This window comes from Barbatula barbatula (assembly GCF_947034865.1).
Source record: "Barbatula barbatula genome assembly, chromosome: 17".
Lineage (NCBI taxonomy): Eukaryota > Metazoa > Chordata > Actinopteri > Cypriniformes > Nemacheilidae > Barbatula > Barbatula barbatula.
In genome coordinates, this window is record NC_136780.1 from 12472979 (window position 1) to 12498857 (window position 25879).

Below are 25879 nucleotides of genomic sequence, written 5' to 3' on the forward strand. Positions count from 1 at the left end.
TTGAGAGACCACTCCTGGGCTTCAATGTGATTGAGGAACTGATTAAGGGGCGACCCGAACAGCTCACGGAAACACTCACTGCTCTATTAGCTGGTGCCATTGATGTCCCAAACGAGAAAGCCCAAACCCTAATCAAAGTCATACTCACTACAGAAGAAGAGGAATGTGGTCGTCTAAAGGTTGGACAGAGAGGAGTCATCATCCCATCAGGGCAGATTGCCTGGGTGCAATGCCGGATCACGCCAAAGTTAACACAGTTGGGCTCTGTCGCTTTGTTTGAACCACAAGAGGAGAACACCCATCTAAGATGCCTGGATCTCGGAGAGGGACTTCTGGAGATACCCAAGAGAGGTGACCCATGTGTATCTGTACCCATAGGCAATTGTACCGGATGTGACGTAACACTACCGCAGGGCACGATTCTCGGGACTCTACAGCAGATAGAAAGAATCGTGGATCCGGGACAATTAAGCGAAGCAAGGCAAATGGTGAGGGTTCAGACTGCAGGGACACAAGTGGCAGATAGGAACACTGGCTTGTGGCATCCTCCTGTGGACTTGGGGCATCTAAGTGACAGTCAACGTGAACTTGTACAGAAGATGTTATACGAGGAGTCTAGCGTCTTCAGCAAAGGCGACGATGACATCGGATGTATCCCCAGTCTGCAGATGTCAATCACTCTTGAAGATGCTATTCCGGTTCAACGAGCATACTCCGCTGTACCGAAACCCCTGTTCAGTGAAGTCAAAGGCTACATACAAGAACTCCTGACCAAAGGATGGATTGTCAAGTCCAAGTCGCCATACGCCGCTCCAGTTGTCTGCGTTAGAAAAAAAGATGGCAAACTGCGGCTCTGCGTGGACTACCGGCTCTTAAACAAGAAGACCATCCCAGATCGTCATCCACTGCCTAGGATTCAGGAGTTAATCGACACACTTGGGGGATATTCCTGGTTCAGCATTCTAGACCAGGGTAAGGCCTACCACCAGGGCTTTATAGACGAGGGTTCCAGACACATGACTGCATTCATTACACCTTGGGGGCTTTATGAGTGGGTTCGGATCCCTTTTGGCCTGTCAAACGCGCCGGCTGCTTTCCAACGCAGCATGGAAGAGATGCTCGACTCGCTAAGAGATGAGTGCTGCATACCCTACCTGGATGACGTCTTGTGTTACGCAAAGTCGTTTGAAGAGCATGTAGAAAGCCTTAGGAGGGTACTAAGGGCTCTCCGATGTCACGGTGTCAAACTAAAACCTGAAAAATGTGAGATGTTCCAGAGCGAAGTCAGGTATGTGGGGCGCCTTGTGTCAGCAGAAGGAGTGAGAGTAGACCCAAGAGACCAGGAAGCCGTTCGGTCTCTCACACGCAAGACTCCACAGACAGTAGGGGATGTACGAAGGTTACTGGGTTTCCTCAGCTATTACCGGACATTTATCCAGGACTTCTCCAGGATTGCCAAACCCCTATACGAGTTACTACAGGCAAAGACAGGGGCCGAGCAAGGTGGGTCCAACCGAAGGAAAGTTAAAGGGCCACAGGTCCCCTCAAGGACTCCGGTAGAATGGGTGCGAGATCATCAGCAGATCCTGGAGAGACTAGTCGGCATGCTAGAGAAACCACCAGTGCTGGCATATCCGGACTTTACCCTACCTTTTACGCTCCACACCGACGCGTCTGAAGAGGGCCTGGGGGCGATTCTCTACCAGCGACAGGAGGGGAAGCCAAGGGTAATTGGATATGGGTCCAGGACACTGACAAAAGCTGAGAAAAACTATCGGTTGCACAGTGGAAAGCTTGAGTTCCTGGCCTTGAAATGGGCAGTCTGTGAAAAATTCCGGGACTACCTATTCTATGCCCAGCACTTCACGGTGTACACTGACAACAACCCACTGACATACGTGATGAGCACAGCAAAGCTGAATTCGGTGGGCCATCGCTGGGTTGGGGAGTTATCTGACTTCCGGTTCGACATCAAATACCGGCCAGGGCGTGTTAACATCGATGCCGACACTTTGTCCCGTCTTCCACTGGACCTTGAAGCTTTTGAGTTTGAGTGCACAGAGGAGTTACCTACCACCATTGTACAAGCGGCCTGGGAGGGTAGTCGTGTAGCCGGAGAAAAGGATGTGGCCTGGATCGCTGCCTTGTACATGTCTACCGTCGAAGATGAAGTACAGACATTCAACACGGGGTTGCCAACAGTCGGACTGGAAGAGTTGGTCAAAGCCCAAGAGGAGGACCCAGTGATTTCGCAAGTAAGGCAGTGGAAAGTTGATGGAGTCAATCCAACTGAGGAAATGAGAGGAAACTTAACTGGAACCAGCAGAAAGTTCATGTACGAGTGGAGCAAGCTGCATGTGGAAAGGGGACTTCTCTATCGAAAGACAATGGGAAGGAAGCAATTAGTTCTCCCAAGTAGGTACAAGAAGCTGGCCCTTGAACACCTCCATGACAGAATGGGACACGTGGGGACAGAGAGAGTACTCAGCCTGGCGAGGGATCGATTCTACTGGCCGTACATGAAGACTGAGATAGAAGGGTACGTGACCAGGAAGTGTCCCTGTATAAAACAGAAGAAACCTACCGTACATGTCCGAGCACCAATGGGTAGTATCACTACACACTCACCCATGGAAATGGTATGCATTGACTACTTGCACTTGGAGCCAAGCCGGGGAGGGTATGAATATATCCTTGTGGTCATGGACCACTTCACCAGGTTCGCCCAAGCTTACCCAACGAAGAACAAGTCGGGACGGACTGCTGCAGAACGCCTGTTCCAGGATTACATCCCGCGCTTTGGATACCCGGAAAAATTGCATCACGACCAAGGTCGTGAATTTGAAAACGAACTCTTCCGCACTTTAAGACAGTTCACTCGTATTGGCCACTCTCGAACGTCGCCATACCACCCCCAGGGCAATCCAGTTGAGAGGTTCAACCGGACCCTGTTACAGATGTTAAGGACACTAGCGGACAAGGAAAAGGAGAGGTGGAAGGATCACTTACCGCAAATTGTACATGCTTATAATTGTACACGGCACGAGTCCACAGGATACTCGCCCTTTTTCCTGCTGTACGGACGACATCCTCGCCTTCCAGTTGACCTGATCTTCGGCCTGGTGGAACCAACGGAAGAGATCACACCGAAGGGATATGCAAAGCAGTGGGCACACAAAATGAGTGAAGCATACCAGATCGCGGAAAGCCACAGTCGACAGTCAAGTGCGAGAGGGAAAGCACAGTATGACCGAAAAGTGAAAGGGGTTGTGCTGAAAGCAGGAGACAGAGTGTTGGTCAGGAACCTTGGTGAGCGAGGGGGCCCAGGAAAGTTACGGTCCTACTGGGAAAAGGCTGTATATGTTGTGAAGGAACAAGTATCGAAGAACCCTGTGTATGTCATATATCCTGAAAACAATGACCGTGGAAAGACCAGGACACTACATCGAAACCTGTTGCTACTGGTGAACGACCTACCCGTTGATGCTCCAACGACAACACCTGGATCAAAGAGACCTGAAAGACAGAAAAAGACTGTGAGAGATACAGACAATGACAATCTGGATGATAGAGACTGTGACCTAGCCAGCTCTGATGAAGAGAGTAGTGCAGGAGGATACTGGTTAAGAGCTCCAGTCGACAGGCCGACATCAGGAAGCAACAGATCCTCAGAGCGAGATCCTGTAAGGGAAAGCATTCAGGTTATGCCGGGAGGGAGAAGCCCAGGACAGATTCAGGACAGAGAAGGGCAGAGGATAAGTGAGAGTCCATCAGAGAGAAGAACAGCTACTTATCTTGAGGCACTACATCCAGTTGACGCTGACGGAGGAGATGTAGCAAATATCGGAAGTGACACTGATTTTGTCGACAGAACTGAGGCTCTGGAAGAGGAAGGAGAAACCAGTGTAAGGAGGTCAGCTAGAGAGCGGAGGCCAAGACAGGTTTATACCTACGATATGTTGGGCCAACCCGCGATCCACCCTTACACACCCACACTGAATTCAGTTACTGCTTACCCCATCTCACACATGCCTGTTTGGGGTTTACACCATTACACCACACCCGTCACTTACCCCCACATGTACTTTCCTCAAGTTCACGCACCTTATGGGGTTACTGCTGCTGTTTATTAAGAGTGGTTAAAGTGTGTGGTAATGAAAAGTGTAAGTTGATTACTAGAGCTTTTCTTATTTTGTCAGGGAGAGTGTGATACACACAAAGTATGTACACAATTGTGTAAGGTTGTGCTTTATTTTAATGTTTCTTATTTTGTATTGTTTTAAGTTTATTCACCATATAATTTATCTATGCAGCGTTTATGTTCAACAGCTATTGTTAATTGAGAGATATGGAAGGGGAAAAAAAGGAACTCTTATTTTGATAGTCTGATCGGAGAGTTGCGAGAAGAACAACAAACTGCGCATGCGTCCTCAGATCAACTGAGGAGCTGTGAAAGAGCAGATGCAACTCTCCTGTCTTCTTTTGACTTTATTCCTGTTTTACAGGTAAAAACTGCGATAACCAGCTAAACTTATGTCAAAGTACTGTGGCTGCAATATTACAGTGTATGGTGAACGTAGAGTGTAAATAGCGATGCAATTTGTGAATGTGTGTCCGGGTAACATGTTATGTTCACACTAACGTGTATAACGTAATTTAAGTATGCTCTAGTGATCTTTATATACGAATGTTGTTTTGTATTACTTGTTTTTAGGTCACAAAGTTGTTTGATTGTTCATGTTATTGGGTCAATTCATAGTGTTAATTGTCTTTAGTTAGTTCGCTCTGTGGTCGCATTTGGCGCGCTTTGTGGTCACGTGACCACGTGCTGAAGGAAGCATGTGATGAAAGCATGAAAATGGCTGGATTTGTGGTGATCCATTACAAAATTAGTATTCTTGGGAGAAGAGTGATTTGCATTTCAGTTAAAGAAGCAAGTATATGTTAAATGCTCGTGTTAACAGTTGATCATATCTGATCACAGTATATATATATATAATCACTTTGTGTTTGAAATAACATGATGGCTGTTTATAAAATGTCTGTTCAGTATTAAGTCATTATCTGAAAATGGTGAAGTGAAGAAAAGGAGACGAAGTGTCAGAAATGTGATGTTTATTTTGATGATTGGTGACATTTGAGTGATAGTGTTGGTAACACATGCAAAGATTGTCATTAATGCTTTTAAAGTAACTGTTTGTACTGATTGTGCATTGAATAAATAGATCAACTGAGGAGCTGTGAAAGAGCAGATGCAACTCTCCTGTCTTCTTTTGACTTTATTCCTGTTTTACAGGTTACAGTAATCTGGCTGCTGGGTCTCTGAAATCGGGACCTGCAACACTACTGAGGAAACTGCTGTTATTGTAAGGTGAGTTGAGATTATTGAAATTATTATAAAAATATTCATAATATTGTAGACTGAAAATGTGACCCGTTATTCTCCCTCTCTCTCTCTCTCTCTCTCTCGATGCCCTCACATTTGTGTATAAAATATGTGCAACCATCTCTCTACATTGTGATACTTGTATGGAGATCATTTTTCTCATTCAGTTATCATTCTTGTCTCTCTCTCTCTCTCTCTCAGGCTGCCCTCACTTTGTGTAGGCCCTACTCCACTGCCACCTTTGGTCACCACGGAGTCAGTCAAGAGAGAGTGAGTACACTGGTCCATGGCACTAAGTTCTCAGCTTTGTAGGGGTTTTTGGGAATGGAAAAGTAGATATGCATATCTACAGGGACCGCAAGGATGGTGTACTGGTTGGTTGTGTCCGACCGATTGTGGTGGGCTGGTCTGAGCAAAAATGCCAGGGCCTTTTTTTTATCCCACTCCAGCCCTGGCTGGGGGTTATTTGGAGGCAGGATCTGTTTTCCCCAACTGCCAGTACTCTACCCCTTTCATTCGTTTGCACTTGTAATCTTTAATCCAAAACATTAAGCTTCCCTCCCCCTCTCAAAAACAACTTTCGCCGCATTATGTAAGCACCAAAAATGTCCAATTTACAACAAACCAATTAAAAGAGGAAGGGCAGCATAAATCCCCGCCCTGCACTTATCTTGTTTCATAAGTCGTTTAACTCGGGTATACATCACGATACGTAATAGAACTCGATCGCAACTTCCGTGTCATGCTGACTTTAATGGCACATGTATTTAAAGAACCCCTTTCACACGGATGACACGTGAATGGTTTCGGTCCAGTGAGTGCTTGTGTGTCTCTTAAGGGTCCTTGAACATGTAAAATTATTTTACACTGCTGACATGCAAACGGTTTCTGTCGAGTGTTAAGTCTTGAATGTTTTTTAAATGCACTGGAATCAAATAAACTCTTTCCACACTCGTAACACGCACAAGGTTTCTCTCCAGTGCAAGTTTTTTAAATGAATCTTAAGGGCATAGGTACGGGAAAAACACTTATCACACTAATAACACATTAACATTTTCTCTCCTGTGTGAATTCACATGTGATTCTCAAGGTGTTATAACAGTGTGCTGAAATACAAAACACTTTAACAACTTATTTAAGTGTTCTGGTTCACACTATTAAGTAATTTCGTATTATTTTTACAGCTTGACACCCATCACAAAAAGTAATCTACTCCAAGTGGAAAGAGAATTAACTTAATGAAAGAGTCCAACTAAAGCAAACATATATGCTTGATCAATGGTTTTATTTTGGAAAGAGAAAGATCATCAGACTCGAGTGCAGATACCAATGAGCCTAAGACAAGTCCGAGACTACAGGAAAACGTCTAGAGTCCAGACTCGAGGAAATCCATTCTCATAAATGGAGATTGTGTGGAAAAAGCTTTAAATTCTTGGGAATCCACAGCTATGGTCAAAAAGGCTCAACAGAGCTTGCATTTTTCATTCATCTTGAAAACGAACAACCTTCCAAGAAAACTTCTGGTAACTTTCTACCGCTCTGCAGTAAAGAGCATTTTAATATACTGCCTCACAGTGTGGTATGCAGGCTGTTCAGCAGCAGACAAAAAGCTCTACAGAGGGTCATCGGTACAGCACAGAAAAGTATCGGCTGCCCTCTAACTTCACACCAGGAGATCACTTGGAGTGAATTGCATATGCCAGTGAGTTAGTGTGCAGGACAATGTCTCAATATTGTTGCTGCTGGACCAGTAAAAGCATTGTTTCAATCGTGTGGTGTCAATCCTGTATGATGGAGGATGTGCACAGATGTTGATATTGTCCTTCAGGTTGTGATCATTGTAACTTGTCAATGTAATCCTGTATACGATGGAGTTGTTTCCTACACGTAGCACCCTATAGGCTCATTTAAAACTTTATTGTGCACACCTGTGTATGGGGGTACATAATACACTTGTGCCTAGGGGCCTGTGAATTCTAAATCCGGGCCTGCATCAACTTCTTAACATCGGTACTCTCCATGACATAATCCATAAATAAGAATGCACAGTGAACCTGTCATCTAATGTACTATAACATACCTGTTTAGAAGAAATGTATGACATGTTCAGCTGCAGTGTAGAACCTCCTGGACTAAGAATGATATTAGTTTCCATGTTAAAATACGTTCTACAATTTGGAATTTCACACTTTACATATTGTTGTACTATTTTCTTATACTGATATTATGCTACATTATTCTAGACTCTTTAAACTGAAATTAACATGAACCTGGTTGCAAGATTGTTGTCTGTTTTTGTCACACAATGTGATTTAGTGGAACTTCATTGGCAAAATTATGATGTGACACCCCCAGGGAATTAACACAAAAAGAATGGTTGCATAAATCAAACAATGTATTATACAAATAATGTTTTATCTTCACTTGCAAGACTAAATTAGGGTCCTGGCATAACATTACCATGTATTAGTTGACTGAAGCAAATTTACTGATTTATGTTTAAATATTTTTTTGTTTTGGTGGATCATTGGCATACTTTGGTAAACCATTAGTTTGATTGGCAAACCATTAGTCCAAATTACACAAAGTAACTACTTGAGCACTAGTTAAAACCCAAATTACGCAATATAACTTATTTAGTTGTAATCATTTGCTGACAGTATGGCCCCCCAGTGAAAAAAAAAATCCCATCTGCGCCCCTGTGTGCTAGGTATTCTGTCCCGTGGGCTCCTGGGATATAGAAGCATCTCAAGTATCCATTGTGAGTGCTTCAGAATCTGGGCATAACCAGTAAGCCATCTTTTATGAATACTGACGATTCAGACATCCTACTCTGTTCAAGTACTGTTTTCTCCCATGCACTACCTAGTAGGTAAGTAGGTGTATTCGTACGCAACATTAATATACACATCCAAACCGGTTGATGAATGAAACGTCACTGCCTTTGTTTTGTCGAATAGGATTTTAAATCAATATTGTTTAGGCATTAAAGACAGAACCTTTATGATTGAAATGTTAACACTTTTAATGCCTAAAGGTATATTAATTATCCAAAATTAAGCTTTTATATTTAAGTGGTGCTAAAAGTGACTTTTTAGAATTAAAATTCACAGTAATTGAAACAAATCTTCCTGAGCCTTCACGTCTATTTTAGCCAGAAGTCTGTATACATTACACTCCAGCACATTTACAGCTCATGCTGACTGCTGTGAGGTGAAGGCAACTTTCTGACGTCGTTATTCTGCATGAGCTGGAAGTAAAACACCACAAGCTCTTCGTAGTTCTTAGTGGAGATTCTCTCGTTCACGCCGTGAAATCTATTCAAGAAACGGGAATGTTAACATGAATGATAAAACATCTTTATTTACCACATACATCCATATCTATTAATGTGTCATACCTCTGTGGATCACCTGGTTTGAACCATGATGGTGCGAAACGATAAATGTCTCTAGTGATATCCTTGTAGTGACGACTGTCAGTATTGCCAACACAGATACCTGGGGGATGAAGTCATTAAATAAAAAAAAAGTGAATGCTTCCTCTATCCGAGTCAATGATGCATGTCAGAGGCACTTAGATAGACAGTGACGGACTTACCAGGGGCCACGCTGACCTGAGGAAATATGCCTTGCACTGTTTTCTTAATGATCTGATACCCAAACGACTGCTCATCATAGGAGCTGATGGGCAATGGGTCGAACCCCTTGACCAACTCTAGTTTTACACGCTCATCTGATACAATTGACTTGATCAAATCCAGAACCTAAAAAAAGAACATTCTGTTGTGGGTCCATTTCATCGGTCTACATCTTTTTCTTTGTCATTTACAGAATAAATCTGCCATTTGATGTCAACCACAAAAATAACATGTTATATAACTTCATACCAGTCAGTCTTAACCAGTATCAACAGCTTGTGCTTGTTTTAGGTCACTCAATCTTTTACCTAAGTATAAAGAGCAAAAGCTAATCAATAAACTAGAACTAAAGCCTGAACTTTCTGGTAAATGCGTCAACACTTTTGGCTGTTTTGCGGCTACAGAATGAACTCTCACCTCTTGCAATGTTTGAGCAGAGTGGATACGCAGATTGACAATGGCCTCTGCGTACGGCGGGAGGACATTAACCTGTGAGAGAGCAGCCACAGAGAGAAATAATCAGACAGATGTTACAACAAAACAATGTGTAAAATTAGACAAGGCTCACCTTTACACCAGCGTTAAACATAGTAACAGCTGTTGTTGTCCTCACAAAGGCATTCATATCAGGTTTTTGCTCCATCACTCTACAGGTGCAAGAGAAATTAATATGTTACAGATGGTTTCAAAGTGACAACAAACAAATGCATTTAATGCACAAGCGTGTGTTCGTGGGCTGCACTAAACTTCCGGTACACATTCAAAACAATAGAGTGCCTATAGATTATTTCCGATAACAATCTAAAGAAACCGGGAAGAATCGTTACTTGGCAAACTTGCCTCTCAAATATTTTGAATTTAGACTGCGATACCAAGCTCAACCACTAAATGTCAGTGTGCCATACAGTTTCGTTAAATGCGTCAAAACTACAGGACCCATTCAACAAATTGTTTATTTAATAAAATGAACATAAAACAAAATTCAACAAACCGTTTAACTATTATACAATAAAATAATACTAGAAATTAATATTCCCTAAATTCAATTAAATATAAATAGTTATATTACTACACTAGCCAAACACAGACTGGAAGTTAACTGCAGTCCCGGCTTGGCGTCCGAGTTTGTATAGTATCAATGTGAAGTACCTGCTTATCAGTGGAGAGAAGAGCCACAGATTAGACATGACAAATCTGAGAGGCAGGCCGAACTGGAAAGAAAGAGATGTGCATTAACACATCACATGCATAAAAATATCCTTTACTCGTCATAAAATATTCTGTCAAATGTATTTCAGGTGGTTTAGCCTCTTAAATACTACCTTATGTGCCAAGTGTTCAAACGTTCCACGTTCAGGGCCATAGCCAAAGAGTCTCGGCATCGGATTATCCTCTAACCTGGCAAGGTCATTATGGAGAACAAAATCTTTAGTAATTTTTATCAATGCTTGCTTTTTGTTGTTCAGCAGCAGAACATACATCTCTATACATTACATTCGATCAGTTATGGTTATGGCAAAAGGATTGTCTTATACCTTTTCACCGCTGAGGCCAAGATGCCAATACTGGTCTCTCTGGGAGGCATTGATGAATGTCCTGGAGCAGCATTAACGCTCAGCTTTACTGTGGCATGGCCCTTCTCACTCACACCTATTCTACAAAACACAAACCATGTATAAATTATACATTAAATAATGACATAGATATTTTGGAAGTTTTTTTTTACAAAATAGTCTCACAGAGCAGCAGGCCCATCGAGACCGTTAATGATACCATCCAGCACTGCTAGGCCTTCATCTAAAACATACAGAAGCTTCACCCCACGACTCTTCAGAAGCTTCACAATATTCACTGCACCCTGCAACCCGTTCACCTGACAACATAAAATAAAGTGAAATGACTGTTAATAATAATAATAATAATTCGCCTAGTAATCAGGTTTATTATAAATAGCACAGACTGGTTATGACCCACTGGTTATGATCTTGAGACTGACCTCCTCATCATGACCCAAACCAATGTAGAAGCTTCGTCGAGGGGTGTAACCTCGCTCCAGGAGATATTCCAACGCCTGAAGGATTCCCTGCAAGAGCAAACATCATTACAGTGAGTTTACAGGTTTAACTGAACGCACGCACTGTTATTTATCACTGCGGATTCATCGGACAGTACCATCACAGACTGTTTATTGTCGATGGTCCCTCGTCCATAAATGAACCCATTGAGCTCCAGAGCAGAGAATGGAGGAGCTTCCCACCCGTCCGCCTCATCAGCCGGTACTACATCCATGTGTGCCAGCAGCATGTACGGCTCCAGATCAGGTTCACTGCCAGACACTGAGAACAGGTGACTGTAGTTTCCCACAACCTCATGTTTCACCAGACTGGATGAGAAGACCTTTGGGAAGACTACCAAAGAGAGAAGTCTTCAAGAACAACGTTAAGTGAAAATGTTCTTCCTGTTTTGATATCAAAACACAAGCGCATTCGCACACATAGCTGCAAAGTATCTTTTGCATTTTGGAGAGAGTGTAAATCAATTATTTAAACTCGGGGTTGAAATCCTGTTCAATATATAACATACTTGGTCATAACACATTGACTAAACTACGCAGTAACTTTAAATGTCACCAGTTGCAAACACAAGAGAAAACCTAATGCATGACGTAATGCAATAATACAAATACAGTGTTTTTCATGGACTAAGCATTATCTCACTTCACTGGCCTTTGGAAGGTCAAAAGGTCAAATCTCAATCTTGCAACAAGTGTCCATGGTTAGCATCTCTTACCTTTCCTAAGCAGCACAGCAAACTCCCGCAGTGCGTCTTTGTTCAAATCCGTTTCCGTAATGGACACAGTGGGAATCTGAATAGACGCTATAAATGAAAAGAATGCAATAAAATATATTAAGTATTAGTAATGCTGGAGGGTGCATGGGAGTTTGCTCAACCAATCCACATGTGTTTTGTGGATTTGGAGAAAGCATTCGACTGTGTCCCTCGCGGCACCCTGTGGAGGGTGCTTCGGGAGTATGGGGTCTGTGGTCCTTTGCTAAGGGCTGTCAGGTCCCTGTACGACCGAAGCAGGAGCTTGGTTCGCATTGCCGGCAGTAAGTCGGACCTGTTCCCAGTGCATGTCGGACTCCGGCAGGGCTGCCCTTTGTCACCGGTTCTGTTCGTAATTTTTATGGACAGAATTTCTAGGCGCAGCCAAGGGCCGGAGGGTGTCAGGTTTGGGGACCACACGATCTCGTCTCTGCTATTTGCGGATGATGTCGTCGTGTTGGCCCCTTCAAACCAGGACCTTCAGCATGCACTGGGACGGTTTACAGCAGAGTGTGAAGCGGCTGGAATGAAAATCAGTACCTCCAAATCCGAGGCCATGGTCCTCAGTCGGAAAAGGGTGGCTTGCCCACTTCAGGTTGGTGGAGAGTTCCTTCCTCAAGTGGAGGAGTTTAAGTATCTCGGGGTCTTGTTCACGAGTGAGGGGAGGAGGGAACGGGAGATTGACAGACGGATCGGTGCAGCTTCTGCAGTAATGCGGTCGATGTACCGGTCCGTCGTGGTGAAGAAAGAGCTGAGCCGCAAGGCGAAGCTCTCAATTTACCGGTCAATCTACGTTCCTACTCTCACCTATGGTCATGAGCTTTGGGTCATGACCGAAAGGACAAGATCCCGGATACAGGCGGCTGAAATGAGCTTCCTCCGCAGGGTGGCTGGGCGATCCCTTAGAGATAGGGTGAGAAGCTCGGTCACCCGCGAGGAGCTCGGAGTAGAGCCGCTGCTCCTCCACATCGAGAGGGGTCAGCTGAGGTGGCTTGGGCATCTGTTACGGATGCCTACTGGACGCCTTCCTCGGAAGGTGTTCCGGGCCCGTCCGACCGGGAGGAGACCCCGGGGAAGACCTAGGACACGCTGGTGGGACTATGTCTCCCGGCTGGCCTGGGAACGCCTCGGTGTCCCCCCGGAAGAGCTGGAGGAAGTGTCTAGGGTGAGGGATGTCTGGGCATCTCTGCTTAGACTGCTGCCCCCGCGACCCGGTCCCGGATAAGCGGAAGAAAATGGATGGATGGATGGAAGTATTAGTAATGTGTTCAGACTCAAACAACACGTTAACCACGTGTCCTTTATCCGTCAGTGCTAAACCATTTCACGTGATGAATTCATAGACGGAGCGTGTTTTTCCACGTGTTTCTTACCTTTGAAATTTGCCAGCAGATCCTTTCTTTGTTGAGGAGTTATTTGGGGAGAAATGCCGATCGTATTTTCCCATTTGCCCAGCTGAAGCCCCGCGTTGACATCAAACGTGAGCGCCCTTACGGTAGCAACAAGAAACACAACCGTGAGTGATAAAGTAAGACTCAGCAGTAGCACTTTAAAAACCTTGAATGATTTCCACTGAGTGTTACGGGCCGTCATGTTTCAGGAAGTGCAAATCGCCGTAGTGTCATTTCATAACAAGGCTCGTGTTTATTTAATGCACTTTTGATGATGATGCAACATGATTGCCCTCTGCTGGCTTGAAGCCGTCCTGCAACAACGCCCCGCCCCTATAGTTTGACTTTATTGCGCACTTCAATAAAGGCAATTTTACAACATGGCAAGTCACAACCCCCACGACTAAACAGGTGATACGCAGAAAAAAGGCTAAAAGAAAAGTTATGACCTGGTTTAACCATAAACAGCCTTTATCTGCAACCAGACAGCTCCATAAAAATCTGGATACAATCTTATATTAGTGATTCATTGACTATAAAAGTAAAAAGCGAAGCTATCAAAGTAGAAGATCAACGTAAACAATACAAAAAATATATCACATAGTCACATACATTTGTAAGTCTTATACTGTTCTTCAGATAACTGTCCCTTATTCAAACAATGGGACCCCGAAGACTCTGTAGAAAAGTCAGATGTGATATATGTGATTCATGCTTACTTTTAATATGATGAGAATCCACCATTCTAAGCAAATTATGGACACATGCTATTCAGTACTGTCATTTTCTATTTGAATACAGATCACTTCAGTGCAAAACAGTCTCAAGTTGCAAACAACCAATCCAGGCTTTTCTTTAACTTCAGCCTTGTGCTGTAAGTGATATTGAGAGGACAATAAACCTTTATTGAGCCACATTGTAAACCTTTAACCGAAGCATTCTGATTTTAGGATCATAATAAGACACTTCTGTCTAACATAACATTGATTGTCCAACCTTTGAGTTTGCTCTCTTTGACACCACATGCTATGAAAGGATTTCACAAAGAGATTGTCGAGGAACGCATCTTAGTCTAATATACCCGATACTGAACATAGACCCAAATTTAGAAGAAATGGATGAGAAATACATTTTATTTAATGACAAAAGGTTCTTTGTTTTACAATTCCAACAGCATTAGTAAGCCTGAGCATGACTTGTTGAGTTTAAGCATACGTGCAATTAAACAAAATACATTGATGACGAATGATAAGAATAAGAATAGAAATAAAAGTAAAGTATATACTTAAAGATCCACCCATTCAAGATGCATTTATATCAGGAGTGAGGTAACGGCAAAGTCCTTATGTCTCCATTCTGGATGAGTTGAAAGTAGAACAGCACAATCTCCTCATAGTTCTGAATGCTGATTCTCTCATTCACACCATGGAATCTAAAGGGATGAGTTTACACTTTAATGAACCCTGTTATGCTTTGTTATTTTATGCAAATCAATATGCTTCTCCACCAAGAGTCACATTCCCATGTGTCCTACCTTGCAGAATCACCCGGTTTGTACCACGACGGTGCAAAGCGATAAATGTTCAGAGACAGGTCTGTGTAGTGACGGCTATCAGTGTTGCCAATGCAGATACCTATGAGAAAACATCATAGAGAACCACTGCTGACATGTTCTTTCAGCAGAGACTCTTCATGAGTCAATGATGTGTGTTAGGGGCACTTCAGCCTCTTGAGGAGTTGGTAGAGAGAGCAAGTAACACTTATTGCGCACATTTATTGCACAAATTTATTGCACAATACTAATTGTCTTACCAGGGGTTACAGTGACCTGAGGAAAAATTTCCTTTGCTGTTTTCTTTATGATCTGGTACCCAAATGTGTGCTCATCGTAGGAGCTGACAGGCAGTGGATCAAACCCTTTCATGAGCTCTACCGCCACACGTTTGTCAGAAATGGTGGACTCGACCAGCTTTAAAACCTGAATGGCCAAGGCAGAAACGTCTTCGAATCTGAATATTTCTAAATTTATAATACTGCACAAATTATGTTTGTTTCCAATCATTGGCTTTATTTGAATAACAGACAGTGATATACTTATTTTTCATATATTTGATTTATTAATTTTAAATACAATTCACCTCTTGCACCGTCTGAGATGAGTGGATACGGAAATTGACAAAGGCTTCTGCGTACGGTGGCAATACATTAATCTGTCAGTGAGAGAGGAACATCTGGCTTAAAGTGGTTTTATGTGGTTTTATGTGTTGTGCGCAAAAAATAATGCGTGATTGACAGCTCACCTTTACACCAGAGTTAAACATTGTGACAGCAGTCGTTGTCCTCACAAAGGCATTTGTGTCTGGCTGTCCTTCCAACATGCTGCGAATGTATCATATGTCAAAGCATTTTCTCATATACGGTAGTGTATTCTTAAAAAGAAAATGGGGTTTACCCGCTGAGGAGTGAAGTAAAGAGCCAGAGATTAGACATGACCATTCTGTGCGGTAAGCCAAACTTAAAAAACGAAAGAAACGTCATTATTGTTAACTTGCATGGTCATTGAGTATTTATAGCAATGTTTTGCAAAATATATATTTTGTATAAACTTTTTAAATGATCTTTTCGGTTGTGTTTTTACCTTATGTGCCAAGTGTTCAAACGTGGCACGTTCAGGACCTTGACCGAACAGATTGGGCATCCGTTTCTGCTCCAGTCTATTATAACAGAAATAACTAAATTAGGTAAAAATAACACGCGACCTGAACACACAACACATTCTTGTGTCCACTTTTTGAATAGTTTGAGGGAAATGTGACAGAATGACACCGTCGCAACACTGTTTATCAGCATCTGGCAACCCGTTTCTTTGGATGCCATATAAAACATTAATAGGTTTTACAAAGACACTATAAAAATACTTTAGACACTAAAAAAAGTTTTTCTTTCATTCCTTTGTGCTTCATATATAAATAATGTATTCTTTATAACAGCGGCACCATTGCAGATGTTCACAACATTAACTTTGCTCGTTTTAATATTAAAATGACTAGCTTTAATTAAACTTTAATATGATCATTTCTTGCCTTCTGACCGCTGAGGCCAAGATGCCAATACTGGTCTCTCTGGGAGGCATTGATGAATGTCCTGGAGCAGCATTAACGCTCAGCTTTACAGTGGCCTGGCCTTTCTCACTCACACCTATTCTACAAAACACAAACCAGACATAAATTACACACTAATTCCATGCAAAACCATTATATTAAAACAGTTGCTTTTAAAATTACATCTCACAGTGCAGCAGGTCCATCCAGGCCGTTGATCATTCCATCCATAATAGTAAGGCCTTCATCTAAAACATACAGAAGCTTCACCCCACGACTCTTGAGAAGCTTCACAATATTCACTGCACCCTGCAACCCGTTCACCTGACAACATAAAATAAAGTGAAATGACTGTTAATAATAATAATAATAATTCACCTAGTAATCAGGTTTATTATAAATAGCACAGACTGGTTATGACCCACTGGTTATGATCTTGAGACTGACCTCCTCATCGTGACCCAAACCAATGTAGAAGCTTCGTCGAGGGGTATAACCTCGCTCCAGGAGATATTCCAACGCCTGAAGGATTCCCTGCAAGAGCAAACATCATTACAGTGAGTTTACAGGTTTAACTGAACGCACGCACTGTTATTTATCACTGCGGATTCATCGGACAGTACCATCACAGACTGTTTATTGTCGATGGTCCCTCGTCCATAAATGAACCCATTGAGCACTAGAGCAGAGAATGGAGGAGCTTCCCACCCGTCCGCCTCATCAGCCGGTACTACATCCATGTGTGCCAGCAGCATGTACGGCTCCAGATCAGGTTCACTGCCAGACACTGAGAACAGGTGGGTGTAGTTTGAGATCGTCTCATGTTGGACCAGGTTTGATGAGAAGACCTTTGGAAAGACTGTAAGAGGATAAAGACACAATATTTCAATCTAAATTGAACGTAAACCATGCAAAATAAACCAATTGATTGGCAACAAATGCTCATTTTATTTGGACACCATCCGGTCTGTGCTGGATACTGTGCTAACCTCTTCTCAGTAGCAGGTCAAATTCATACAGAGCGCTTAAGTTCTGCTGTGTTGGTGAAAATGACACGGTGGGAAGCTGAATTGCCTCTATATAAGAATAAACATAAAATGAGATCATGTTAAATGCATGTCATTCTGAAATTAAACATTTATACTACCTTGGTTCCAGTTTGGTCACGGTTACAGTAGGTGTTTGTCAGTAATGTATGTGAACTGTATGTACTGTGTACCAAATAAGATTCACATAACCAAATAATTTTTTTGAGCCTATAAGCAACTAAGCCTGTGACAAAAATAGATAGTATTTCATACGTTTTACCTTTAAAATTTGCCAGCAGTCTCTCTTTCTGTTCCTGACTTAAATGGGGATTAAAGGTTGTTGTGTTCTCCCATTGTTCAAGCTCTGTATTCAGATTAAATGTAAATGTCCTGCCGATCACAACAAGAAACAGGACTAAAACTGGTAGAAAAAGAATCGTCAGCAGTATAGCAAAAATCTTGAAAAATTTCTTGGTGATTCTGAGCTTCATCTTGCAGTGTTTCAGGTAGAATGGTAGTTTGTCACAGTAATCTTGCACGATCAGGGTTCACATTTTTATTGCCCGACTAGTAATGCATCATAAGCAGCCTTTGCTGGCATAATAAAGACTGGATAATAAACACAAGCAGCAAATACTTTGATACATGCAGTCAACAACCCATGTCTCAAATACTCAAACTAAATATATACTAAAACTAAAATATGCTGCATATGCTTGTAAACTTGTCCCATGATATGCAAATAAAAAGTATTATAAATGAGCAGACAGAAAACAATCTTAGAAGAAATTTATTTAGCAACACATAAAATATATAGATAAGACACCAAATGTCATTGTTCCCTCATGAATTCAGGTTCTTCTGTATCATTGTGATTTAAGAACAGTACAAACAACCCACACGACTTCAAGAGGAAAACAACTTGCATAAAATAAATCGTAAAAGATGAAGAGCAACATACACTCAACGAACAGCACCACAACTACCCACACCATCAGTAACATCTTAAAATCCCATGCTGTTTTTTAAGGCAGGTATGTGATAACAGAAAAACTATTGCAACCGGAGTAACGTTAAGATGTAGAACATTTCCTTTTATTCAGTCCAAAGTCCACGTAGTTTGTTCAACGGAGAGAGAGGAGATTAGAAGTTGATGTTTGCATAACTTCCTGAGGCATAAACATCCACTGCATGGGTTTAACTTAAACTGCGGGTGTGTCCTGCGTGCTGGATATCAGACCAGGTACTTCTTGTAGACCATCTAGCAGAGCACTGAAAGGATTGGACAGTGGCTCTTCCATTGATGAGTAGATGAGATAAAGCAGACAGGCCACCAGGAGAAAAACAACGATCTGAACCCACAAAGGCACCAGGCGCTGCTGGATCTCCTGTCTCGCCAATGTAATGGGACTCGATAGAGGCATTTCTGGGTATTTATATTCCACCGGACGGCCTGCAGCTCCTTTTATAGGTCGTCTTTTAGTAGCGCTGCAGACGGAAAAAAACAACCGTTACAACAAACTTTGGTTGAAGTTGCTGGAGTTTTGCAGGTGGTACTCACTAGATTCCCGTGGGAGTTTTAGCACAGTCAGGGAACATCTCTGTAAGAACATCACTCACCGGTTCCTGAAAGCCAAAAACACAGTGGGAATCAGCAAAACAGGTTCATTTAAAAGTGCACAAGTCATGACGCAAGAGAGATAAGGAGTAAACCAGATGTCCCAAAAACAAAAGACAAACAGGCCAGACTCAAGAACATATGCAAGATTTAAACACCAACTTGCTATGAAAGCTTAAATCTCGTGCATAACAAAATGCACAAAGAACGTGAAGTCTTTTTTAATGTTTTTTTAAGAAAAACTGTGTCCATAGCAGCCCCAGCTCAAGCATACAAGGATTTTAGCATCACGTGAACTGGAGGTCCACAGCATAACCATCTAAAGCCTTTTGATATGACTCATGAGTTCTTTCTTTTGACAGATCTAGCATGGCTACTCATCGTGCCTTTGAACAGCCAGCCTTTGAACCAGGAGAAAGAAAAAGAACATAATAAAAACAGTCTCTGAAAATTAAAGAGGCCACGGCTTGGGTTCTTTCTTTGTACATTTCACACGAGTTAAAGCTTTCAGATGTGGAAAGTCGGTGCAATACAGAAAGGAAGCAAATTCTAAGGGATTTCCCACAGGAGTGAGACAGTGTGGAAGCCCATTAGACTTCTGGCAATGCGGCATGTCTACTGAATTAAACATCCACCGAAACGGTGCAGACAAATGAAGAGACGGACACGGAGAGAGAAAGTTTGAGAGGAGAGAATAAAGCAGTTACTGTGACAGTTTGTTTCTGATGCGATGATGGAGACATTAAACACAGAGATCTGCCAGTCATTGTGTCTTTATTCAGCCTTGTGAAATCCTGAGGGGAAAAGTGGTTTTGTGAGATCTATCAAACATTAGAATAAAAACATATTCTGCATGTCTGTGTGTGACCGCAAACCTGCAGAGTCCTGTTTTTTATCGAATGTTCATTATTATAACTGGACCTTCTTTCAATCTCTGTGTGTTTTGATTGAGGGCTGAATCGGGTCTCAATCTGCAGAGGAATAAGTACAACCCCACAATATAAACCTCTAATGACTACCAACTAATGTTAACCAAAATAAATCTGGAATAAAAAACTATTAAAAAAACACATGGGCATATAATTACATTTTGACATATTGAAGGAATATAGCACAGGTTATAAATAAAGCAAATTACAATTGCTATAACCTACCCATGCCCTAAAACAAAACGTTTTCCAAGAATTTGATTTATTCATTACTATATTTTCCATCTAAGGGCATCCCCAAATGCCCCCAAGAAATGTTTCCTGGCTCAAATTTGGTCCCACACTACAGCTATGAACACACACTCCCCTCTTCCACCATCTGTGTGATGCTGAAGGATCTGCACGGGGACCCAGTTTGACCCAAAAACCCATTTTTGCTGGTGTCTGATGACTTGTGCCGACTCTTTCCCTGCAAGTTACAAAGAGCCAAACGACAAGTAACCAAGAACAGATCAGTTATAGCAATATAGTATAATTCCACATAATCCCTCAGTGCAATGAAAGTCAATTAAACAACAAAAGGTGAGAAAAAGGACTGACTAAAACAAAAACTGGAATGAAGACAACACAGTGTGACAAAAATGAGAACAACCCGTGCGAGAAACAAGTTCTAGGCTTGGTCCTTGATGAAAAGGATTAAGAGAGACCCCTTCACAATGTACATTTACCCATCCAGTTGAGGGTAAAAAGCACTGTGGGTAAAAACCTCTGCTCTGACAGGACGTCCCAATCTGAGGATATACACACACGAATGCCATACCATCTTTGACCACATTGTGGTACAATTGTTCACAATAATGAAAAACAGGAGATGGTCAATTCCATCACAGAATTAGTTATGATAAAGGCCTTTTTAAAAAAAACACCATGATTTAAAATGTTACACAAAGGCCTAGTTTGAAAAGGCTTAGATTAACCCTGGACTATGTCTTGGATAAATATTCAAGTCACTTGATTAGAAGAAAAAATTACTGGTGTGCATCTTGAGACAAAACAATGGCACGTCTATATGTCTATTTTAAGATATGTCAGGGCAAGATATTTTTTTTATAAACATTCATTTTAGTCTTAACTAGCCTTAATCCTCCTCTGTGAAACTGGGCAAAAGATGTTTAAAATTGCCTACTTGAACATTGTACATGAATGAAATTAATTTTGTCAACACACACTTTTAATAGAAGTTATATTGTGTCACTCACTCTGCTTGCTGTTTTGATGCTCTCTCTCTGGGCCACGGTTTCCGAACAGAACTGCTCTGACTCTATTTAAAGACAAAAACAATTAAAAGCCCATTATCAGGAAGACACACAACCTAAAACCCCCATTACAGAAATCTAAAAACATTTCTTCTTAGAAATTAACTTAAAACATACATTTTGTTGATGCTTGTACATAAACTATGACAAAAAGATTTAAAATCATCTGAAACACGGTCCTTACCAGACTCCTTATCTTCCTCAGCATCTTCCTCACTGTCAGAGTACTGTCCCGTCTCTACTGTGCCATTAACCTTGTGCTGTGATGTCTGTGCTGGACGTTCCATCAGCCTGTGCAGCTTCTTCTCATATAAAGCTCTAGTGGAAGCTGTTCACGGCAAAGACAGGTAGAAACTTTACAAGCTGACATGCTGTAAGCTTATTTAACTCTCTGTTTAATGTCAGTTTAAAAGGAAAGGGCCTTCATCTAGATTGACTGACCAACAATGGGTCCCGGTTTAACTCCATACTGGATCAATCTGGCTTTCAGTTGGTCATCAGTCAGCAGGTGGATGTCTACCATATCTGACACCTCTTCTTTGTCTGCCTGTATGGAGAAATACACACAACACTGCACTGTTTAATCAAATACACGTGGAGGTGCTGGAATTATATATAGCATGTTATCACAGCAGATTGTGGAATCAGCAGATTTTAGCATAATCTAATAAACACAAGATGAACCCAGCTCGCCAAAGGGCGAACCTCAACTCACGCAATACTCAATAGACTCTTGTTCTGCTTCTGCAGACATTTTTGCCTTCATACATTTCATTTTTTTAGAGTCTATCAATGCTCTAGCAGTTTACAACCTCATACAGCCTCAAGCTGAAAAGAACTCGGAAGGAAAAGATAAGTCAAACGTTTACAGTATAAAGTGGGTTATTTGTATCAACTTCAGGAAGTTCTTGTTGATTTATTGCGGTAGAATGAGGCAGAAATTACTAAACCAAAGCTTTTCTCACCATGACACTGTAAAAGAAAAACATTTTAACTCCAATGTTGATATAAAATAATAAATACTAAAAAGTTAAACCGGAAGCTAGAGCTTTATTATGTATAACAAACATTGTAATTGACGGTTTCAGCAGCAACAAACAAATGTGGCCCGAGCTTAAAGTCCCTCTAAACCAGAAGTTGCGATCGTATTTACTTCTGTATTTTGAAGCACTACATTTTCGAGTGAAATGTAATTTTGAATGAGAAAAATAGTGGGAATGGCTTTCGATTTTCTCTGCGATTTGATTAAATGTATAAAAACAGCCGTTGAATGAAATCGGCAGAAAACTGACAGTTGAAGGGGAGGAGTTAACAGATGTTAACAACGAGCGCCATTGACGATCTAAAATAAATAAAAATAGCCTAATAAAAATATTAGGCACGCAATGACTGGTAAATTACTGTTTTATCATTAACATGCGATAACTCCCAATTCATTAAATAGAACGTTTGGGCATACCAACAAGGCAGTGAGATGAAATATCATCATTGAATCCAGTCGTTTCGATATAGATGAATACTAGTAATTACAAGACAGAAGTGCATTTTCAGATTTTAACAAGATTATGAGGCCACACGATATTTAAAAAGAGAATAACCCATATTGATAAACTATTTACAATAAACACTGGAATATTTAATGAAAAAATAATGATTGTAATTTTTTTTGGAACTTCTGGTAGACCTCTGCAAAGAATCAATGATACGTTTTAACTTAATTCAATGCATATACAATAAACATTTATATAAATTGCTATTCAAAAATTAAAAGACAAATCGTTATAGTATTAGCCACTAACCAGACCGATCAAATATATGAGACCGATGTCGGGCTACTGAGATTTGGCTTAAAGGGAGACAGCTTCCTCCACTGGGCATGCGCACTTCAATAGAGGGTATGGACGTGTCGTCACTTTACCACGTGAGCACGCCTCCGTGAGTGGCAAAACATTCAGCAAAAGGACTGCTTAAAATATGAGGAAACGCAATTCCGTGCAACATTTCAGTGTCCAGGAACACATGATTCCTTTGTAGGTTATTGTGAATTAGTAAGAGTCGCAGTCGAATCCAGCTGCTTATAATAGCGCGTTTTAGTTTTTCTCCTATTCTCCTCAGCCATTTGCTGCATGTTTTACCACTCAGGTGTCCTGGCGCTCAATGGGGGCGTGTTCACGGGGAAAGTGACGTCAATACATACCCTATACCGCAATTTGTGTCGCAATTATAACAGTTACTTACAATGTTTACTATTGTAAGGTTGGGTTTAGGGTTAAGGTAGGTGTATGCATTATTAAGCTATAATTTATTGTAATTCTGTGGCGAGATTTTGCATGACTCTGGGGTCAAAGCGCGTGCGTGTCTGACGAAACATTTGACTGATACATTTGACAAGATTGGTGACGTATAAAAAGCGGAAATCAAGCCTAGACGTGCAGTCTACTGCGGCCACACTGGTCACCGTCAGCACTTCTAATCATAAACTGAGAATTTGACACCTGAATCCAAGAAGGCTCTGACCCCCTTTAAAGGGCCCCTCTGCACCCCCCACACACATGCGGTTGTCTTGCACATTGCCAGCGGTCAGTTACTCGCGCACGCGTATTCTACCGTCAGAATCGAGTTTTGGTTACAGGAAGAGGTCACTCACAGACCTGCACACACGACCAACAAATCCCTCAACAGCTTTGTAAACGCATGGAAGCCAAGAACATATATTGGCATGAATGTTCACGGCACACGTGTTCACATCACGCCACCTTGCGTCAAACTGTTGGACACACAAGCATGACAAGTTTCTAGAAATGCAGGGAGACCTTAGGAATGAGGAATAATGTGACCGCTACAGGTGGTCAATCGGTATCTTTGACTCACGTGGCCATTGAGACTATCGTCCTCTTCGTCGCTGGAGAAATCTGGGCTGTTCGTCTTCACACTTTTCAGATAGAGCTCCAAATAAACGCGTTTGTTACTCTCCGCCGGTGGCAGCTCCACATTATTCGCTACGAGCTCCGACTTCAGTCTCTCTTTAGAGAACTGAGCGGGGTCTTCTACAAACACCGGCATGTCGGTTCAAAAACAGAAGCAGGTGTGCGGAGTTAAAACGAAACGCCCCAAGGCAAGTCGGAGAAAGAAATGTCCAATACACACCGAACGAAACGTCGGATTTGGCTTCCCAGACGCTCTCTTAACCGGGTTTAGACAGCAGTGCCGCCGACAACAGCTGCTCGGCTCAACACAAAACGCTCCCCCTTATAAGTTCTGCTTGAGGACTGTTGCCTGTTGATTCATTCATCGGGTTCGCTAGGGAGGTCAGACGACCGTGTAGAATATAACAACACGCTTATTAAGGTAAAGATAATTTCAACTAATGCGTGAGTAAAGTCAGCATAGTTGTCGTGCAGGCACGTGGCCTACATACAGATACAGACATTTAGCATATAACGAAATGACTTCACTTAAGATTTATAGACTCACCGTATTTAACAGTAGTGTGATTCAGTAAGTACAACGTGAAAACAGTTTCACCAAAATGCTTGAAACTGAATGAAACGTTTCCTGGATTGTTTCTGCGCGCCGACGTCTTCCGCTGACAATTAGTGACGTCACACGCGTTGTTCTTTCCCGCCTTTATTTATCAATTAAGGCCGGAGGACGAATATCTTAAAGAATTTATTATAATAAGATCATATAAAAAACAAGAACAGTGTGTACATCTTGTGTCTATATAATATAATACGGAAACGTTTTGCAGCTATTTTTCGTTTATTCTTATTTTATTCTTTACAGACTGTAGGTTTCACACTGGCCTGAGAACATTTTGGTTATTCACCAGGCTCATATCTGCCCGATACATTACTCCACTGGGCTCTGAGCAAAAGGATTATCCTGTACTACAAGCCACTTTAATACGCTTCAAGAGTCCAGAAGGATCTGCCAACTGGAAACGTGCCGTGCATCACAAGCGTGCTCTCTCTCCCTCATGTCACGGCAGGTGCAGGTACAGATGCTTCACTGCTGAGGTGCATCCCGAGTGGAAGAACTCTTATTTACTGGCATCCTTTTTCGGGAAATATAATGCTTTGCCTGTTGCACAGATTAGTGTAGGATGCAGTCACTCATCCACATGCACAACCCTTGTGTCCTCCCCCCTCTGCATGTCTCGTCTTTTTTGTTTACTTCTCTCCTGACATTCTCAAACGAATGCATCTTTTCTCTTAGGAAATCATGATGCGCGGGTGCATAAATGGGAATATACCATCACCCCGAAACCTCAGGCAGCCAGTCTTTGTGGCAGATAAATGTCGAAGACTGGTGTTGCAAATTGCATGTTTAACATTCAACACTGAAGGTTGGTTAAACAACAACAGTGCTTGCTATCTGTTTACACCTTATTATGTCGATGCGTATTTCTTATAAATGCAATGTAGGCAGGCAGGTCTACTCACTGTTTTGCTTCATTAACCAAACAGTTTTACCCAAAATACAACAAATGTGCATCAGCAAATAAGCCCTAATGTAGTCAGAAGCTGTTGAGTGTCAAGTCTAAACAGGTTTGTTTCATTGCTGATAAGCCACTCTGTACCTAATGGCTTTGAACCCTACATGATAAACTGTATCAAAATCACATAGGAATAGAAAGCCATA

At 41.8% G+C, this 25879-nt stretch overlaps 3 protein-coding genes across 8 annotated transcripts; all 3 read right to left on the reverse strand.

Annotated features, from left to right (window-relative positions):
• Positions 1-5842: 5842 nt before the first annotated feature.
• On the reverse strand, positions 5843-13874 carry LOC306906610 (N-fatty-acyl-amino acid synthase/hydrolase PM20D1.2-like). Of its 2 annotated transcripts, XM_079478185.1 has the most exons (14): positions 13856-13874; positions 13226-13341; positions 11817-11903; positions 11199-11434; positions 11023-11109; positions 10766-10899; positions 10562-10681; positions 10349-10424; positions 10176-10237; positions 9595-9673; positions 9444-9515; positions 8987-9152; positions 8787-8886; positions 5843-8703 (listed from the first exon to the last, which is right to left on the reverse strand). In XM_079478185.1, coding segments are annotated over exons 1-14 (1467 nt in total). In that variant the 5' UTR covers positions 13858-13874; the 3' UTR covers positions 5843-8573. The 2 variants fall into 2 exon arrangements, with proteins under 2 accessions (XP_079334311.1, XP_079334310.1); XM_079478184.1 differs by lacking the exon at positions 13856-13874 and having other exon boundaries at positions 13226-13798.
• Positions 13229-17895, reverse strand: LOC306906611 (N-fatty-acyl-amino acid synthase/hydrolase PM20D1.1-like). The gene is made up of 14 exons (XM_079478186.1): positions 17653-17895; positions 17334-17420; positions 16968-17203; positions 16792-16878; positions 16535-16668; positions 16327-16446; positions 15882-15957; positions 15696-15757; positions 15544-15622; positions 15382-15453; positions 15056-15221; positions 14778-14877; positions 14529-14675; positions 13229-13341 (listed from the first exon to the last, which is right to left on the reverse strand). The coding sequence occupies exons 1-13, from the start codon at positions 17861-17863 to the stop codon at positions 14561-14563; spliced, it is 1545 nt and encodes a 514-aa protein (XP_079334312.1). The 5' UTR covers positions 17864-17895; the 3' UTR covers positions 13229-13341; positions 14529-14560.
• Positions 17896-18132: 237 nt separating this feature from the next.
• On the reverse strand, positions 18133-24871 carry lemd1 (LEM domain containing 1). 5 transcript variants are annotated; one of them, XM_079479051.1, is made up of 12 exons: positions 24710-24803; positions 24383-24535; positions 24107-24282; positions 21677-21782; positions 21420-21563; positions 21179-21240; positions 20648-20710; positions 20283-20388; positions 19866-19961; positions 19698-19784; positions 18934-18998; positions 18145-18860 (listed from the first exon to the last, which is right to left on the reverse strand). In XM_079479051.1, exons 5-12 carry the CDS (start codon positions 21441-21443, stop codon positions 18575-18577), a joined length of 789 nt encoding a protein of 262 aa, XP_079335177.1. In that variant the 5' UTR covers positions 21444-21563; positions 21677-21782; positions 24107-24282; positions 24383-24535; positions 24710-24803; the 3' UTR covers positions 18145-18574. The 5 variants fall into 5 exon arrangements, with proteins under 5 accessions (XP_079335176.1, XP_079335178.1, XP_079335177.1 ...); XM_079479050.1 differs by lacking the exons at positions 24107-24282; positions 24383-24535 and having other exon boundaries at positions 18133-18860; positions 24710-24871; XM_079479053.1 differs by lacking the exons at positions 20648-20710; positions 24710-24803 and having other exon boundaries at positions 18146-18860; positions 24383-24688.
• Between the last annotated feature and the right edge of the window lie 1008 nt (positions 24872-25879).

What these genes read in the sequence shown, in the direction of transcription:
- LOC306906610 (XM_079478184.1), bottom strand. Translation starts at nt 13,445, where the DNA reads ATGACGGCCCGTAACACTCAGTGGAAATCATTCAAGGTTTTTAAAGTG. An exon ending in TCTGCTGGCAAATTTCAAAG is followed by an intron (nt 11,904 to 13,225) that starts GTAAGAAACACG and finishes TTTCATTTATAG; the next exon opens with CGTCTATTCAGATTCCCACT. An exon ending in GTTTGGGTCATGATGAGGAG is followed by an intron (nt 10,900 to 11,022) that starts GTCAGTCTCAAG and finishes TTATGTTGTCAG; the next exon opens with GTGAACGGGTTGCAGGGTGC.
- lemd1 (XM_079479049.1), bottom strand. Translation starts at nt 24,298, where the DNA reads ATGCCGGTGTTTGTAGAAGACCCCGCTCAGTTCTCTAAAGAGAGACTG. An exon ending in ACGATAGTCTCAATGGCCAC is followed by an intron (nt 21,783 to 24,106) that starts GTGAGTCAAAGA and finishes TTCTCCATACAG; the next exon opens with GCAGACAAAGAAGAGGTGTC. An exon ending in TAAACCGGGACCCATTGTTG is followed by an intron (nt 21,564 to 21,676) that starts GTCAGTCAATCT and finishes TGCCGTGAACAG; the next exon opens with CTTCCACTAGAGCTTTATAT.
- LOC306906611 (XM_079478186.1), bottom strand. Translation starts at nt 17,863, where the DNA reads ATGAAGCTCAGAATCACCAAGAAATTTTTCAAGATTTTTGCTATACTG. An exon ending in TTTACTTCACTCCTCAGCGG is followed by an intron (nt 15,623 to 15,695) that starts GTAAACCCCATT and finishes ATACATTCGCAG; the next exon opens with CATGTTGGAAGGACAGCCAG. An exon ending in TGTTTAACTCTGGTGTAAAG is followed by an intron (nt 15,454 to 15,543) that starts GTGAGCTGTCAA and finishes TCTCACTGACAG; the next exon opens with ATTAATGTATTGCCACCGTA.